The 17,222-nt window shown below is 42.0% G+C and overlaps 1 protein-coding gene across 3 annotated transcripts in view; it reads right to left on the bottom strand.

The window, feature by feature from the left end:
* Positions 1-3,909: 3,909 nt before the first annotated feature.
* LOC109964407 (immunoglobulin superfamily member 10-like) overlaps positions 3,910-17,222 on the bottom strand; it is a 17,784-nt gene continuing 4,471 nt past the window's right edge. For 2 of the 3 annotated variants that reach the window (XM_020607697.1, XM_020607698.1), the window contains exons 6-12: positions 13,161-16,630; positions 12,130-12,271; positions 11,276-11,411; positions 9,594-10,781; positions 9,254-9,461; positions 7,652-7,873; positions 3,910-7,447 (exon numbers count right to left, since the gene is read on the bottom strand). In XM_020607697.1, coding sequence (XP_020463353.1) covers positions 5,354-7,447; positions 7,652-7,873; positions 9,254-9,461; positions 9,594-10,781; positions 11,276-11,411; positions 12,130-12,271; positions 13,161-16,630 — 7,460 coding nt within the window. In that variant the 3' untranslated portion in view covers positions 3,910-5,353. The remainder of the gene's footprint in view (positions 7,448-7,651; positions 7,874-9,253; positions 9,462-9,593; positions 10,782-11,275; positions 11,412-12,129; positions 12,272-13,160; positions 16,631-17,222) is intronic. The other variant, XM_020607699.1, reaches the window with a different exon arrangement.

Raw genomic sequence — 17,222 nt, 5'->3', positions numbered from 1 at the left:
TGGCCAAAAAAAAGGAATTATTTTAACTTTTTTTTTAAATAGTGCTGTATGTGAGCGTCTTTTCAGCATTGGCAGGGACATTTTCAGAGCCAAACTGAACTGCCTGTTGGAATTTTGAGAGACTGCTGATGTATCGTATAAGAAATTCTTTATACCAGTATTCAAGATGTTCATACGGTCTAAAAAGGTACAAGACTGTTTCAGTTAAGATTGTACAAGTCAGATGTTACAAAACTAAAAAGACAACAGGCCCATTTTTTAGACCTGTGCCCAACTTGGTCAAATTGTCTAAAAGGTGCACGTTATATACTTTAATGTTTTAGTTGAAGTCCAATTATACAAAATTCTGATTTGTTTACAACAAAATGGAACAATCCTTGCACTTTTGTCCTTGTGCAAAGCCCAGATGGGATTGTTCTATTTAGGGCAGGTTTTGGCCTCAGGTAATAAACTCAGTTGATCTGCATTTTTTATTGACATGTGACTTTCTTGTATTACATTTTGTTATAATTATGTATCACATCTACATTGTCATTTTCCTTTAATACAAAGTAGTTTGAACAGCTTTTTCAAAGTAGCTTTAATCACCAAACTAGAGCTTTCCCTAAGGCAGCTTTGCAATACTCTTTCCAGACTGGGGTAATTGGTAGCTTGCAAGGTAGCTTCCCCAACACTGACAACAGCTGACTAAAGCCTCAGTTACCCCACAGAAGTCAACATCTAAAGAATTGCTACTGTACCTCTTCCCTCACACTGAAACTTGAGTTCTCTTTTTCCATTAGCTCATTACTGCACAGGTTGATCTTTAGTCATATGAATCTAAGGGAAACAATCATCCTGCTGTCTCAATGAATGCAAGGGGAAATGAGTCAAAGGAGAAATAAGCTCTGAAACTACAAATAATAGGTATAAGAGTGAAGTTTGATTTGACTACTCTTTTTAACATTGCACTACTTAGAGCTGATGTGCTACAGTTGATGTATTGTCAAAAAACAAACCATTTATGTATCCGAAACCATAGGGTGAATGTGCAAAGCTGAGCCCCCCCCATTGCTCTTCCTTACAGGGATAATTTTCCACTTATTTCCAATTATATAATCATCACTGCTGTGAACCCAATGACTTCAGACCTCTTTCATATTTTCATATCATTAACACTTTATGTCCTTTAGAGCAACAAAATTGAAAAGTCCTTTAAAAAATACATTCACAATGGATGATCCTAATGAGGCTCCAAGACAAAATGCCTTTTTCACCCCAAAGTCTATTGTTGTTCTAAAGCAACATTAAAGTAATGAAGCCATCAGTGGGCAATGGGAAACTTTCACTATAAATTACATAGCAGAGCAAATATGTTACTGATTAGACGTTTTGCAGATGATTAGTAGCAGAGTACATTTTGAAATAAATCTTCCACCACAGTGCATGTGGTCCACCTTGAAGTATTACCAAGCTCCTTTATTGGCCAGATGGGCCTTCAGAAAACGAGTTTTGCTTAGTGTGAAACAAAAACATTACAGTGGCTCTTTTTACTGACTCACGCAAGATAACTCAGAGCATGCAGAAACAAATGACTAGCTGTTGTCTGACTTTTCACAGTGATATGAACATCAAAGCTGTGTGGTTCATGGCATGTGTCATGTTGATGTGCCAGATTCAGTTGGCATGACTAATCTGTGACGACACCTTTCATGTGAATATGTCAGATTTGAGCAGCAATGTGTGTGCTTTGTGTCACAAATTGTTCTGTGCAAGAGCTGATTTGTTTCTAATGTGTCTGAAGTGTGTGGCTAGAGTCCTTTTGTGTTTTATGTTGCTTTTCCAGTGTTTTGGTATAAATGATGGTATTACCATAGTTATTGAGCTGATCCATTATTGCTGGATTTCACATCATTAAATATAATCAACAAATGGAAGTGTATTTGCTCTTTGATATTAGTCTGGCATATGAAGAATGTTTTTGGGAAAAGTCTGGCATATGAAGAATGTTTTTGGGGAAAATAACTGGTGTATGTAGCCTAAGTGAGACATAGTGCTAGAGTGTTTTTTTTAAATAATTTTGATACATGAAGAGTGTTTACAATCAGTTTTAATATGCTGATAATGTGCTTGCTGCTGTAGGAGATGATGCACAATCAGTATGACCTAAAGGCTTTCACTGCATATTTGCAGTTCAATCCATACAGCAACATTTTACCTTGCATTCAACTCTTCAATGGCTTCATGCCAAAAGCTAAAGTGAATGTGAAGCAAATGCAAAATAAAATACTCATGTACTGTTCATTAATTATATGCTTACAAGTTTGAAATAGCCCAATAAAAAGGATTAGCAGTCTAAAGGGAGTGAAAAACATGAAATCGTAAAACTGACGTGCAACAACAATACTTTAATGTAACGGTGTATTTGTTGGTTTGTTTGCATGTTTCAGTTCTTCTACAACTCATTTTCTATAAGGTCTGGAGAGAGGATCATTGAACTGCCTGCTATGGACACACTGTACACACAGTGCTGTTGTAAAAGGGCAGAGAGCATAATCAGAAACCCACCCCACCCAGCTCACTCTCTGCTCAGACACAAAAACTGCACCTACAGCCTCAGGCACAGCAGGGCGGACAGTATCATCTCACTCAGAACAAGACTTTACAACAAGAATTCCTATATGCCTAGACTGTCTATTTATGCATAAATGGCAAATAAAAATCTTGACTTGACTTGAGGTCTGACAAATGTCATCATCAAGTTGACTGTGACTTCATTAGGACTAAACAGTCCAATCAGAGTGTTTGATTCAGAGCTAAAAAGGTGGTACACAAACACTTTCTGAGAGTCCCTTGACCTAATTTAGATCAGAACTAACCACAACTTAACAACATTGTGTCATGAAAAATAAAACAATAAAACTTAGCCCTGGGCCAACAAGTGGACTGTGGAGGAGAGCTTGGCCAAGGGGGCTGCTCTTAGATTCATGAAGTAACACTACAGTCCTAGGCTGTGTCCTCTTCTTCTAACTGTGCCCTGAGTGTGTCTAACTGTATGTTCACACAACACAATGACTAAATAGACCATCCATATAAATGGAGTCAAAAAATGTAATTGTTTTGAGTTCTGAATGCACTGTTGTGTTGACTGACACTATTGCTTCACAGTGTTCACAGCTGGGAAAGGTAAAAATAGTGTAAGAGTGTGGTGTAATAGTATAAAAGCTGTGACTTACAGCATGCAGTGTGGCAGCTGTACTGACAGCTCAGACATTATTCTCTCATACTAATGGCTAAGTGGTGCTACAGCAAGGTGTGCTGTTCTTACATATAAAGTATTGCTATTTAGTGGATTCACAGTTTCATCAGCCCTTGGCAGGTGTTAGCACAGGGTGGCGTGTGGAGTCACTCTGCAGGGAGCTGTGAGTTTGATAGCATTTCCCAGGAAGAGGAATATGATGTCATCAACATGTGTCTCATCTATAGTTATGACTCTTTTCCTGATCTGACAGCTGAGCTGGGGATAAAGAGTTTTTGTTCTCATACTCAAGGAAAAGCTCCCTTTTTCACTCTTGCACTCCCACAATGTGTGTAACTTTCTCACGGTCACTCTGTACACACCCATACAAACACACAGTCTAACTGTACCACATTTCTGAACAAAACTGTCAATTCTTTTCCATTTTTATTTATAAAATGAAGCTGTTAAACTAGCAAAAGAATTCACTGTGGCTACTGAGACATCAAACATAGATAATAATATCTAATAATTCTCCTTTTATGACAAAATACTGATGTCTTACAACAAAGTCTTTATAAAAACAAATAATTTAACTACAAAATAAAAACAAACAATTAAACAAACACAATGAGCTACTTGCTTTTTGCACAAACTTAGGGCAAACTCTTCAATCACTTGTACATTTATATCAAAATAAGATCACTCTTCAAAGAACTGTCTACTGTGTTGACATGAATGCTTTATACCATCTCCCATTCTGCCCCAGTAACTCAGTGAGTATAAGAGATACAAACGATGATGGTAGAACAATAGTTGTTTGAAATTCACAGGTCTCAAGAAGAGTGACAGGGGCTCATAAATCCCAAACAATGCTGATGTTTGGGTGAATCGTAAGGCCAAAGTCCTCCACCATCATGTATTTCACAGGTTCAATGTAATGTAAAGGCAGTTCATTTCAAATAACGCTGCCAATTTAAGCTACTGTTTGCTACGTACAATATGCACCACAACTGCAAAATTCATCCTCTTTGTAATATGTAGTTTATTTAAAAAATAAATCTTTTCAGTAGCAAACACAGTAAATATTAACTCACACATTTTAAACCAAGTTGCAAAAAATTGAAATATTTTACAACAACCAAGATCACACAGGATTAGATTTAATTACACAATACTGAACATTAACATGGCTGATAGCACTGTAGACAGTTGTTAAAGACAACTGGTGGTCAGAAGCTGCAGGGTGTCATTATTACTCAATGAGTCAGTGATATTTCATATTACAGTGATAGTGTTAAAGTTCCTAGTAACTGCATTTTAATGTTTTTTTTATCTATTTGTGTACATTGTGATAAGGACTTTGAATTGTTGTTGTGTATTAAAATAAACTTGTGATGCCTAATAAAGCCTAGTAAAGGACCCTTGTTTTTAGAGGGTTGGATTAATGAATTTAGTATTTACTGAGTTTGAAACAGTGCAAAATGGAATCGGGGACAAATCAATGAACACATTTCCCTGGCACGATGTAAATATTAGTAGATTATACATTGATATAAAAGTAGTTTTTGGATTGCTCAGATATTAATTTTGTCCATACTGCCTGCTCCTAAAAACTTTAACACAAGGCAAGAGAACATAGCCAGTTTTGCAAAAGAAAACAAAATACTGTAGTTAGCTGAGTCCACTGTAGCAGTCCACAGCTACTGATGTGGGCATTTGCATTTTTGCAGCAATATTTAATATGTTCTGCCTTTTGTTGAACTTTAACTGCATGTGTAACATGAGCACCATTTCAAGGCTGATAGACAGATAAGAAGGCACAAAGGTAGTGTGTATACCTCCAGCTGCATAGTCCTCCTAGTTCATGTAGAAGCAAAGACCTGACTGAATCTGCAGAGAACCAGGCAACTCCTGATATAAAAAACAATACAGTATTGGGAAATCAAATCTAAAAAGTACATAAATGAGACTGTATATTAATAGTGGTGTTTCTGAGATTCAAGAGTATCTCCTGAATGGAGCCTTGCAGTTCCTTTGAGCATGAAAGACACATGGTGTTAATAGCTGAGACGTTCATTCACCAGTACAGAGCAGTGACTCTGTCTTTCTACTGTGCCTGTGTATTTCACCCTATTATATAACATGCAGGTAGGTCACCCTGGTGTCCACTCCTATTACATTTTTAGCGATACATCTATAAAATCCTGTATCCATACTTGTTGGCTTCTGTATCACTAAGGAACCCTGAGGACTAAGGTAGTGGTTGCCATAGATACGCGGCTGACCCATCACCCTCAACTGTATCAGGTCTGGTGTTTCCCAGGTAAGGGTTGCCTTTGGTGTTGCTATGGCCAGGCAAGGTAGCTCCACAGCAACCCCGGGGCGTGTGTAGGTCACAGGGGAGGGGCCTGTTGTGATACGAGGAGGGTAGGCGATGATGATGACAGGAACTGCGATGACTGAAACTGAGGAGGAATCGTAACTGGTGGCTCTGCACGTGTAGGTGCCTCGATCAAACACAGAGACCTGTTGCACTGTTAGTGTTCCATCCTCTTGCACTCGGTAACGGTCCAGGTCACCACCCTCACCCCGGGACAGCACCTTGCCACTGGGCAGGGTCCATGAGAAAGATCCCTGGGTATACCCTGGGGTTTGAGAAGCAGGGCAACGAAGACGAAGGGTCTCTCCATTAATGATACTTACCAAGGGGGCTGTTCTGGTGATCACTGCTGGTTCTGAGACAGGGCCAGCAGAGCGAGGTGGAGGGCCAAGGGGACGAGGTACAGCAGGTAAACTGAGGACCCTCTGCAAATGCTTTTGAGTGACTGGGATTCTTGGAGGAAGCACCTCAGATAACACTACCTGTGAGCTTAAGGACTGGGCTGAATCCAATGCAGCTCCTGATTGAGGTGCTTCAATAAAACCAACACTTTTCTGAAGAGGTCTTTCCACAGCTGGTTCCCTGGGTGGAGATCTGGACTCCTTCTGTGGATCAGAGACCACCAGCTCCACCTGTATCCTCGTCTCTCCTCTCTCACCTCTCACTACACAAACCAAGGTCCCGCCATCATTTGCCTGCACACCTCGCAGCTCCAAGGACCCATTACGGTGCACAGTGAGTCGACCCCCATAATATGGAGCCGGTACCACACCATTACCAGGCAGAAGCCAGGTGAGACGAGGGGGAGGGGGGCCTTGTGAAGGACAATGTAAAATAACAGTTTGACCTTTCACTGCATGTTTCACTGTCATTACCACACCTACAACAGTGTGAGTAGAGTTTTGACTCCTACTGTAACTGAGTGTACCAGTATCAGCTCCACTCTCAGACACACTGCTACTAATTCCAGCATTTCTAGAAACACTACTTGTCCCACTGTTGTCTCTACCAGGGATATTATTACCACCCTTTCCCACAGTGGCTTTATTATAATTACTCCCAGTATTCTCTACACCGTCTCCTCTAATTCTGTTGTGACTGATAGCTACACTATTACGACTGCTGTTCTTAATGCCTGGTTCATTTCTGTCTAAAGTGTTACCCGCCTTAATGCCTGTATTCTTCTCCCCACTCACCCCGATGCTGATTACACTGCTACTAAGGTGTGGTATAATCCCACTGACAGGCCTGTTGAATGCATTTTCACTATAACCCCTAAAGGCAGGATTAGAGCCACTGTTTGCTATGTTAACACCAGTGTTTGGAACAATGTATCTTATCCTGCCATTAATATCACTATTACTGTTATTGCTACTCAGCTTGTGTGTGGCTCCGTTGGTAAATTCATACTGGATTAACCCTACATTATTTTTACTGTTCCCCCCTGATCTACTATTACTGGGTCCACTGCTAGTACTCCAACCTCTTCCTCTCGCCTGGCCACTCGATGCATGGTTAGGAGCCTCCACGTCCAGGCCTACCACCATGCTCCTCTCCCCAGCTGAACTACTTACTCGGCATGTATAGTTTCCTCTGTCATCCTTTTGGGCCAGATACACCTCCAGAGTTCCATCTGATAGCACCGCAACCCGCTCAGAATAATAACCAGAGCCCAACCTTCGTGGTATGACACGATGGACCGGGGAAAACCACATCACTGTTGCGAGAGGATCTCCTGTGACCTGGCAGCGAATTCTGGCAGTTGCCCCCTGATGTACTTTGATGACGTGGTACCTTCTGTCATTTGTGAAAGTTGGAGGAGATGTCATCATGACCTTTACTTTGACCTTGAAGGAATGAATAAAGGAATTAACATATTTATTTCAATGTAAAATATTTTCATTTAAAACATTCATTAATATAGGAGAACTGTTTCCAACTGAACTAAACTGAGAAACCTTTTGACTGCTACTGTAAATTAAAGCATAGAGTAATGAACTAAAGTGCATTTCTGAAATAACCTCCCAGCACAAATGTTTTATTTTTTTTACCTTCATGGTGTCTTGACCGCCTTGATTTTCAGCATAACATGTGTACTCCCCTTCCTCTCCCATACCCACTACTGGAACCAGTAAAGTCCCATTGCCAAACACAGTTAGCCTCCTTGCTCGTCCCCCTCTGTCCTCCCCCTGCAACACACTGTTCACCATGGTTCCATCTGGTAGGCTCCAGCGAACAGTTGGGTCAGGCAGTCCCGATGCCTGGCAGTCCACCTGCAGGGAACACAATCAATGCTCATTTTAAGGTTTTAGGCTTTTTATTAAGGCTATATTTAAGCTCTTACAAAAAGAAAATAGCATAAAACTGCGAGTATAAAAAATTCAGAAGCATTCATAAAATACTATTCCAAGCTCCTAAATGTATAAATGAAATAAAAAGTGAAGGGCAACAAATTCCCACAATAGTCCAGTGTTGTCTTGCTTGCATTTTATCCTATGTTACATTATTTTCCACTGAGCTGTTAAATATTTATGCATATCCCCCAAAGACCACTGCTGATGATTCATAGCATCCTGTGACCTGGCAGGTCTTTCTTTTCTTTTTGACTCAAACATATGAAGCACTGTTTTATCAAGCAAGCTGTGGAAATTTTTGGCACCACACCCAGAGGTAGCAGACAGCCAACACATAGCACTGCTTCAACAAAAACTATAACACACACACACACAAAAAACCCACTCAGCAGTGGAGGTGTGAGGTGTGGTGTAAGTTTGCTGCAATGAGACAGATGTATTTGAAAGTGACACTGTGGATATTTACAGTCAAACTAATCTGTGGCGCAAATATGATGTTGATTTGACATTATGGGATGCAAGTGTAAACAACCAAATTACCCAGAAAACAAACAAGAAGAGACCATGGACCATTTTAGCCAACTTTCCACTTCCACCAGAAACCTTCCCATACTCAGGCCAGCTGGCCAGCTACTCGTCCAACCTGCCTGGCTCCAGTGCACTTTTGTGCTTCCACTGCACAGCATGATTGTTGCTCTTGCAGAGTATGTCACTGTGCTGTCTTCTGTGCTACCAGAAAAGACAAGAACAGTAAGAATGGAACGGAACAAACATGGATTCTACAAACATAGCTGTTATACTGGCTTCCTTTTATTTCTTAATAATGAGCTGCCATCTCCATTTTTATTTTTCTTAATAGTGGGTGGGTCTCTTCAGCTGAGACACTTCCTGTTGCTCAGGTTTTCTCTCGGCCAATCAGAATATGGTGGCATAGACGGCCAGGTTGGGGGCAGAGTAGCACACTTTGGGACTTGCTTCTGAGCAGTGCCGTACTGTTACAGTATATCATGCTTTTCAAGACAGTTTCAGCCGGGGCACAGTCCATTTCTAAGACTGTCAAAACATGGAAACCCCATGCTGTATGGGTGTGAAATGGTTCCTGGTGGCTGTAGAAAGATGGCAAACATGTTGATCAAAAGTATTTAATGTGTGTTAACAGTGAAAAAATCAGTTGGCAACTGAATTATTATGCAAAATTTAACTATTAGTTGCTGGCATGTATTGCTTAAAAATAAAAACATACCGTATTTATTAGGAGTAAGGCAGAGATGCAAGTGCAGGATTTTTTACTGAGCTCACCTTCAGTGGTTTGCCAAATGACACCATCTGATGGAGTGGTTGTTTTGGTGCAATCTTGGCAGGCTTGGTAATCACAGATACATGCAGGAGGCGATAATCATCTGCAACCTTGTTGCGTGTGACACAGAGGTAGTCTCCAGCATCCTTCTCCGTTACTGCCTGGACTGACAAGGTACCGTTAGGATGCACCTTCAGTCGTCGGTCAAAACTTTAAATGAAATTTAGATACACACAACAGACAGAAAGACAAACACACAGAATGAGACACAGGGCTAATGGAATTACCACAAGATAGAACTAGCCAACCAACAAAAAGCTCACAAACCCACATTTCCTGTACCTGAAGTGCATGTCTGTCAGTTTCCTGTTGGGAGTCCTCCAAATGATGATGGGGGACGGGTTGCCAGTTACAGAGCAGTGGAGCTGCAAAATCCTCCCATAGTCAACAGTAGTGATGGAGGGTGACGTAGAGACAATGCGGGCTTTACTTAATGGGGGGTTGGGCAAGGGATGCAAAACAGCTGAATTTCTGCTTTTGTCAGAGATAGATGAAGTAACTGTGTTGTTAACAATATTTCCTGACAATTCTGGCCTATTTGTGGAAGGTAGGCGGCGAAAGGAAAGGTGTGTTATGTTGATGTTGGTAGAGTGTGTGGGTGAGGCTGTGACGGTTTTATTGATTTTAGGAGGTGAGTTCATGGAATTGGGCTGGTGGAGGTAAAAAGAGGAGCTTGGGGTGAGCGGCAAAGTCCTGGAGAGTAATGGAGGCGAGAGTTTAGAGGAGTTAGATGGATTTGAAGGGTGGCTAGGGATGGACACATTTTTGTCTTTAGTGAGTGAAGCAGATGTTTTTTCAGTAACAGCTGCTTTTGGTTCTTCTTTTCCTGAACCCCCCTCCTTTCTTCCTCTTTCTGTTGCCCCTTCAATTTCTACCCACACTGTCCTCTTATCAGCTCCAGCAACATTACTAGCTGTGCACTCATAACTCCCTAAGTCCTTTGGCCCAACTCTTTGAATATGCAGTGTCCCATTGGGCAAGACAAAAAGGTTGCCATGGAGAAACTGGGATGGACGGACCAGAGTCCCATCTGGGATTCGCCAGCGCAGAGTTGGTGGTGGGGCACCTCGGGCAGAGCAGTGAGCATAGACAGGCCTCCCTAGAGACAAGAGCAGGTGTTCTTCTCTGGCTTGCTGTATCACCGGGGGCAACGAGGACACGTGTACATGCACAGAGGCACTGGCAGTACCTGCTGAGTTGGAGGCTACACAGCGATACACTCCGCTATCACCTGGTAAAGTTACTGAGATATGGAGGCTTCCGTTTGTGTTCATAGAGATGCGACTGGCGGAGGAAGCAGCAGAGGTCAAGACAGAACGATCAGGCAGAATCCACGACAGCAGAGGGGTGGGAACAGCATCCGCCTGGCACTCCAAGAGCAGCTCTCCACCCTGATGAACTGTGGCTTCTCTGTAGCTCACCAACTTCATCCGAGGAGGGCGGGTCCACACCTCTAGGGCAGTTAGTAACCTGCCATGAAATAGCAAAGCACACAAATACTCGGTTTACTGTAGAAACACATAAACAAATGTGAAGCAATTAAGATAATGTCACATGATACATTTAAGAAACACCCAAAGACATGCAAACTTAACTCCATCTGAAATCTTCAAAGAAAGAACATAAACCTATGCACACATAGTGGGTTGCACATTTCAAATATAAATCTTACAGAGATTGGATAGATGAACTGATGAAGCCTCTTGGATGAGAGGTGAAACGTCTTCAACCTAGAAACCTGTTGATTTTTTTCAGCTTACAAACAGATTTTATGCTAAATTTTGCAAGGCTGCTTAAAAAGGTTAATGCAAGTGGGTTTCTAACTGTTTCTAACAATATGACCTTTTTTTCCCACAGATCAGTTTTCCTTAGGCATGTGTAATTTATACAGAAAATACTATGTCCCATGTTCATTAAATGGTATACAGTGCATTAATATTCATAGCTGGTATCAGTATCCTCACCTGTCACGACCTAGAAAGCTGTGTGCACTGCAGATATATGTGCCTCTATCCTGCAGCTGAACATTCTGGATAACAAGGGTGCCGTTTGGCAAGACCTCAAAACGCTGAGCCCTGGAGTGGACTGACATCACTGCCCCTGCCAGAGAGAGAGAGAGTGACAAAGAGCAACACAGTCAGACAGTGAGACACTGCAGCATTGAGGAGACAGTGTAGAGAAAATAGACAAACTGGAAAAGAAAGTTAGACAGTTATTAAGTGGCAGAGAGTAAAGGAGGAACACAGGGATGCACTAAACATTGCACAGCATAAAGTAAGTGATACAGTGCACAAAATGTTCCATTACTTTCTTGCAATATATCTTTTCCACATGGGAAAGACATGCCAGTGGATGCTAGTGGGAAATGCTGGGTGTTAATGTTATATCATCAGTGTAAATTGTGTTCATATTCATTTAGTTTTTCTAAAGCTAGCATAGATTTCCTTTTTAATCTGTGACATCAGAATATACTGTAAATACAAACCTTGATTTATTGTGCTTTTTATAGTGTAGTTTCTATCCATATAAATGACAGGTATATTCACATATGCATAAAATTGACTTTTGAATGAAAAATATTCATCCCTATCTCTCCCAGCATAATTAAAAATACAGACCTTGAGCCTGTTCCAGGAAGCAGATTTACTGAGTAATTAGAAGAATTTACTGAATCCATGAATCGTATTTCACAGGCCTCCAGTTTGATGTTTAACTTGAATGTAAATTGAACATAAAACTGTTCCTTGATTTATACCTTCATACATTTAAGGGTGTTTTGTTTTGAATATGTGTGTATGCTTGTTTGCATTGTGTGTACCTGTGGCGACCTTGGTCCATGTTATGAAGGGCTTCGGCTCTCCTTGAGCTTCACAAGCCAGCCTGGCAGTGCTCTCTGCTGGGAATGATGCTGTCCTGATGTGTGGGTCTGCAATTCTTGGTCTGGAGCTCACAGCTGGGGCCTATAAAAAAATTGGAAGAAAGATTATAACAGCAAATAAAATATTGAATAATAGAAATAAAAAATCATTTTAAACTATGGCTATAATTAGAAGACACCTCAAGTTTGGGGCTCCACTAAGCTGCAGCATCTTAATAAAATACTATGTGAATGGAGGACCTGCAAATGAACACCAGCTTAAATGCACCACAGCCACATGCTATGCAAAAACTTGTAACATAAGTAACAGATACAGACATGGATATGTACATTCTTCAGTAAAACCTTTTGTGACAAGTAACTGTAATTAATAATTTGCATTATTAATTATATCTTTTGCAAATAATAAGCATTTCAAGCATTGTTGTGGAAGAGGAGCACTAATCCAGTCTATCGTTACTCAGATTTAAAATGATTCATTGGTGGTGGACCTGGTGGTTTAGTCAGCAGAGGCATGCCAACACAGCTCTTAAAATTAATTAACAATTGATTATTTTAAATTCATTGGGATTAGGCTCTAAAACACAAAATGTTGTTGATTATGGAACATAAGTTTTTCATCTCTTCTTTAGGTTAAACCTTTGCCCAAGGGCTTGCACAGCCAAGCATACTGTGTGTGTGTGTGTGTGTGTGTGTTGTTTCTGGGCCAGCACTCACTTAGAAAAGAAATATTAATTGGAATTCAATATAGCTGTCAACAAAGAAAAATAACCATATGAACTGCAAAACTACTTTGAAATGTGCACTTAAAAGAAATGAATTGAATGACTGAAAGTAATGAACACAAAAATGGGGAAACAGTAGAAAATGTAGCAATTAATTTAACAAAGAACTAACTGTGGCCCAACCTTGTCGCTTTAAAGTGTCCACAAAATATCAATATTATGTTATTTGGCTTGATTTAAACTCACCCTGGGGACAGCAGGTAATGAAGGAGAGTGCGGCCTGCTGCTGTGTGAATCAGGGATAGAATTAGCTCCAGGGTTTTTCCTGTCAATAGGTGACCAACTCTGGTTTGGAGTCCAAGAATTGGGCCTTCTTTGGAGGTTAACTTGGCCAGTGCTTGGCCTCTCTTTGGATGATGCTCTGGTACTTGTTGCTGTTGTTTTGGTAGTAGTATTAGGTGTATGAGAAGTAGCTGCTTTTGGAGTGGTTGAAGAAATTCTGGCTGAGATGATCATTCTAGTGCTAGTAGTAGGAGTAGTAGATGTAGCTGTAGCTGTAGTAGTGGGTTTAGAAGTTGTGGTATTAGCTTTGAATGAAATTTTAGTACTACTAGCAGTACTACTAGTAGTAAAAGCAGCAGCATAAGGGCTAATTGAAGACATGGTAGTGGGAGTGGGAGTAGTAAATGTAAGAATAGGAGTTGTGGTAATAGGAGAGGTAGGGGTAGTTGTAGTGTTGTTGTTAGTCTTAGATTTTGGAATAATATTGGTAGTTGTAGTGAATGTGATTGCATTTGTAGTCATGGGAGTAACTGTAGTCGTTGTCGGAAGTGTGTCCTTCCTAGTTATAATAGTAGATGTACTGCTAGTACTTCTAGAAGAACTACTTTTTAGAGTGGTTGTGATTTTTGCATTAGTAGCTGTAGCTGCACTGGGGACTGTGGTGGAAACAACTGAGGAGTGAGTGGCAGAAAGAGTGATGGAGGGAGATGCATATGGTACATCCAAAAAATTCCACTCCACCTCCTTAATGTGTTTGCCTGGAAATCTTTCAGTGTGTTTGCCTAAGGCTGTGTGTGTTTTTGTGTGTGTCTGTACACCATCTGTAAGTGTCCTGGTGTGTGTGTGTGGCACATGTGTCTGTGAAATCACAACATTTGAATGAGTGGGTGCTGGTGTCAATGTGTTGAAAAGAACCGATTCTGCAGGGTCTGGGATGCTGGTTGTGTGAGTCATCATGTCTATATGTGCCTTTGTATGAGAGGAGGATAATGAGGAGAAGTGGGGAGGAGAGGGAGTCAGTGAGGGGGAGCCAGATTCTCTAGTGGGCATACCAAGAGTGTAAGAAACAGGGGCAGGCAGAGGGTTCAGTGGTACGCCCAATGCAGGAGTCCTAGTATGGTCGTTCCTTGTCAAAAATGCTGCAGATGAGGTTGTTGATGCGGATTTGTCAGGTGTCATGGTTAGTGACCTCTGGTTTGTAGGGTCAGGGAGAGGTCGAGGTGGTGTCAAAGGTCGCGCTCTAGGCCTGTTAATGATTTGTCTTTGCTCTCCAATCCTCCTGCGAGAGTTCCAAGGTCTTTGCCTTCTAGAGTTTGGAACCAAATTAGGTAAGAGTCGCTGCTGGGGGTCCTCAGGCCTGGTTCTAGATGGTTTGGGGTTTACTTCTTGCTCAGGTCCTTCAGCTGGTTCTGGGACAATTTCATTTGCTCCAGAAACTGGCTTAGATGTGACTGGCTCTTTCTGTGTTTCTGGGTTTGTCACGGTCTCTGACTGTGGGCCTGGGATCTGTGTGTGTGTGTGTGTCTTGTCCTCTATATCTGTCTGTGTTTCTGTTGGCCTCTCTGTGTCTGTTATTGTTTCTGTGAGCACAGGATGGATGGGCTGTAGGCCTTCCTCTTGTAGAACAGTGTCATCTACAGAGGACCCTTCAGTTTCTTCTTCCACCTCTGAGCTCTCAACTCTGCCTCTGTGTGTATCATCAGCTCCCTGAAGTCTTGTTGTGTCTATGTCGTTGTCTCTGCCCACTGATTCAGGTGTGGGCTTTCCTGTTGCAGTAGGTTGGTTGTTGCTATTAATCTGAGCAGTCTTTTGACGTATCTTAGCCAACAGGTCTGCCCATTTCTGAGGGTCTATCCTTTGCTTGTTTGTGGTTGCCCTATGTCTGTTGTTATGCTGGTTTTTCCTCTGGTCAGTGGGGGATACAGGCCTTCCTCTTCTCAGGGGGCCCTCTCTAAAAGGCCCACGTCTTCGGGGTTTCCCAACTGGATAACGTCTGTTTGGGGGAGGCTGGAGAGGTCTCAGATGCTTCCTATTGCCAAAAGGAGTTCTCTCTTTTTCTTCTTCTTCATCCCCTGATCCTTCCTCCAAAAGTAAAGGTGCTCGTACCTTGGTTGACCGGCCAGCAGCTGACTGTGGCCCTCTGGGAAATGAAGTCCTGAGTGGAAGGGGATGTTCTGGTTTTAATTCCAGCTTCATGGAGAGAGAGTCACTACCATACTGGTTGACTGCAATGCAGCGGTAATGACCAGTGTCCCTCAGTGAAGGGTTAGGCAGAAAGAGACTCCCATTTGATTGTATACTGAGTCCACCTGATCCAGCCAGTCCCCACCATATTATATTTTGGTCTGGCAACACCCAACTCATATGAGGTGCAGGTGAACCAGATGCCTTGCAGGACAAACTGACAGGTTCCCCATCTGTTCCAGTGACAGTAGGTCCCACTTGCTCTCCTGAGGGTGGAACAGAGGACTGCTCCACTGCCAGGCGTAGGGGGAGAACATCTACATCTGTGCCAGCCTGCACTACACAATAGTAAAGCCCAGCATCTGAGAGCTTTACTTTTTGTAGAAGCAAACCAGAGGCTGAGGCCTGGAACCTACCATCCAGGCTGCTAGATGGGAAGATGAGCTTGGTTCCATCTGGGAGAATCCACTGTATTATGGGGTTACCAGAACTTAGAAGAGGGCAGGAGAGCTCCACCTTACTGCCTGCTACTGCTGCCAGTGCTGTGGTGGTATGATTAGTTGAAATCAGAACCCATGGGTGAGACGCTGATGGATAAGAAGTAGAGTCAGGATGAGCAGAAACTCTTGTTGAATATATAAGGTGAACTTTGTGACCATTAGACTGCGCTCTGTTCAGCTGGATGCTAATCGCTGGCTGTAGTAACCAGTGTGGCCTGGCTTTAACAGAAGCTTTGACTCCAGTGTGATAATATCCATTTGTCTCTGCTACCTGCGTATAGTGGTAGGCCAATGCTGGGGCTTTGCTCAGCATGAGCTCCTTCTCAAGGTGAACTGCAGTCTCACTGTAGTAAGCCAGGATTCTCCACAGGTTCTCATAGCTCTCTCTCTCCACAGGACACTCCAGGGAGAGTGACACAGCGAGGGGGAGAGGAGAAGAGGAGGAAACAGAGAGATCTTGAGGAGGAGCAATATCCTGAGAGTCAGAAGAGTGAGTGATGTTGCAACTCAGATCAACACTATTCCCTTGCTGGTCAGACAGACCCAGAGAGGCAGTCCCTAACGGTTCTCTGAAGTTTTCACTTGATTGGATTTTACTCATTTCTGTCTCCAAAGGTGTGTCCCTTCCTGAAGATGCAATGACAGGTGAGATGCACAACAGGTGAGTCTGATCAAGCAAGCCCTGTCTTTGAAGGGAACTGGGTGAAGCGCAGGTTGGACACTGAGGGCCACTGGGACATTTCATTAGGCCTAGTTAAAAGAAAGGAAGACAGTTATGTCATTAAAGGCAGCCTCGACATCTCTGGCATAATAAATGTGAATAACAGCATAGCAACTAGACAAATATATTAGTGCACATTTCAGCTATCTGCTCATATTAGTGGTGTTATATATTAGTCATGCCCCCTCTTTGTAAGTATTATTACATTACCCTTCATATCTCTTACCAATTAGGCATGGTTACTTCATCTATGCATAAATCAAAAATATGCATCCCTTTTTTTATTACAAAGCAATCATTAGCTATATTTCAGCAGTCTGCACACATCTGCGATGTCATTGTGGATTAGTCAAGGCAGGTTAAGCTTGGCATAGCAATGATACACACTTCATGTTCCAGCTTTTTTCACATCTCAATAACAGCCACAAGACAGACTGGAAGAGATGCAGATAGCGGCATGAAACAGAAAGGAGTGTTTGATGAAAATCAGGCAGAGAGATGTCAAAACTACCAAGATAATAAATCATATGTATCTGAAAGCCAACTAATCCAATCTTTCTATCATCTGGCTGATTTTGACATGTTATATTGTGTATATAGACTGAACTGATCAACAAATGA

This window comes from Monopterus albus, unplaced genomic scaffold, assembly GCF_001952655.1.
Source record: "Monopterus albus unplaced genomic scaffold, M_albus_1.0 scaffold88.1, whole genome shotgun sequence".
Classification (NCBI taxonomy): Eukaryota; Metazoa; Chordata; class Actinopteri; order Synbranchiformes; family Synbranchidae; genus Monopterus; species Monopterus albus.
Note: the sequence above shows the minus strand (reverse complement) of the source record. Positions and strands in the feature narration are given on the sequence as shown.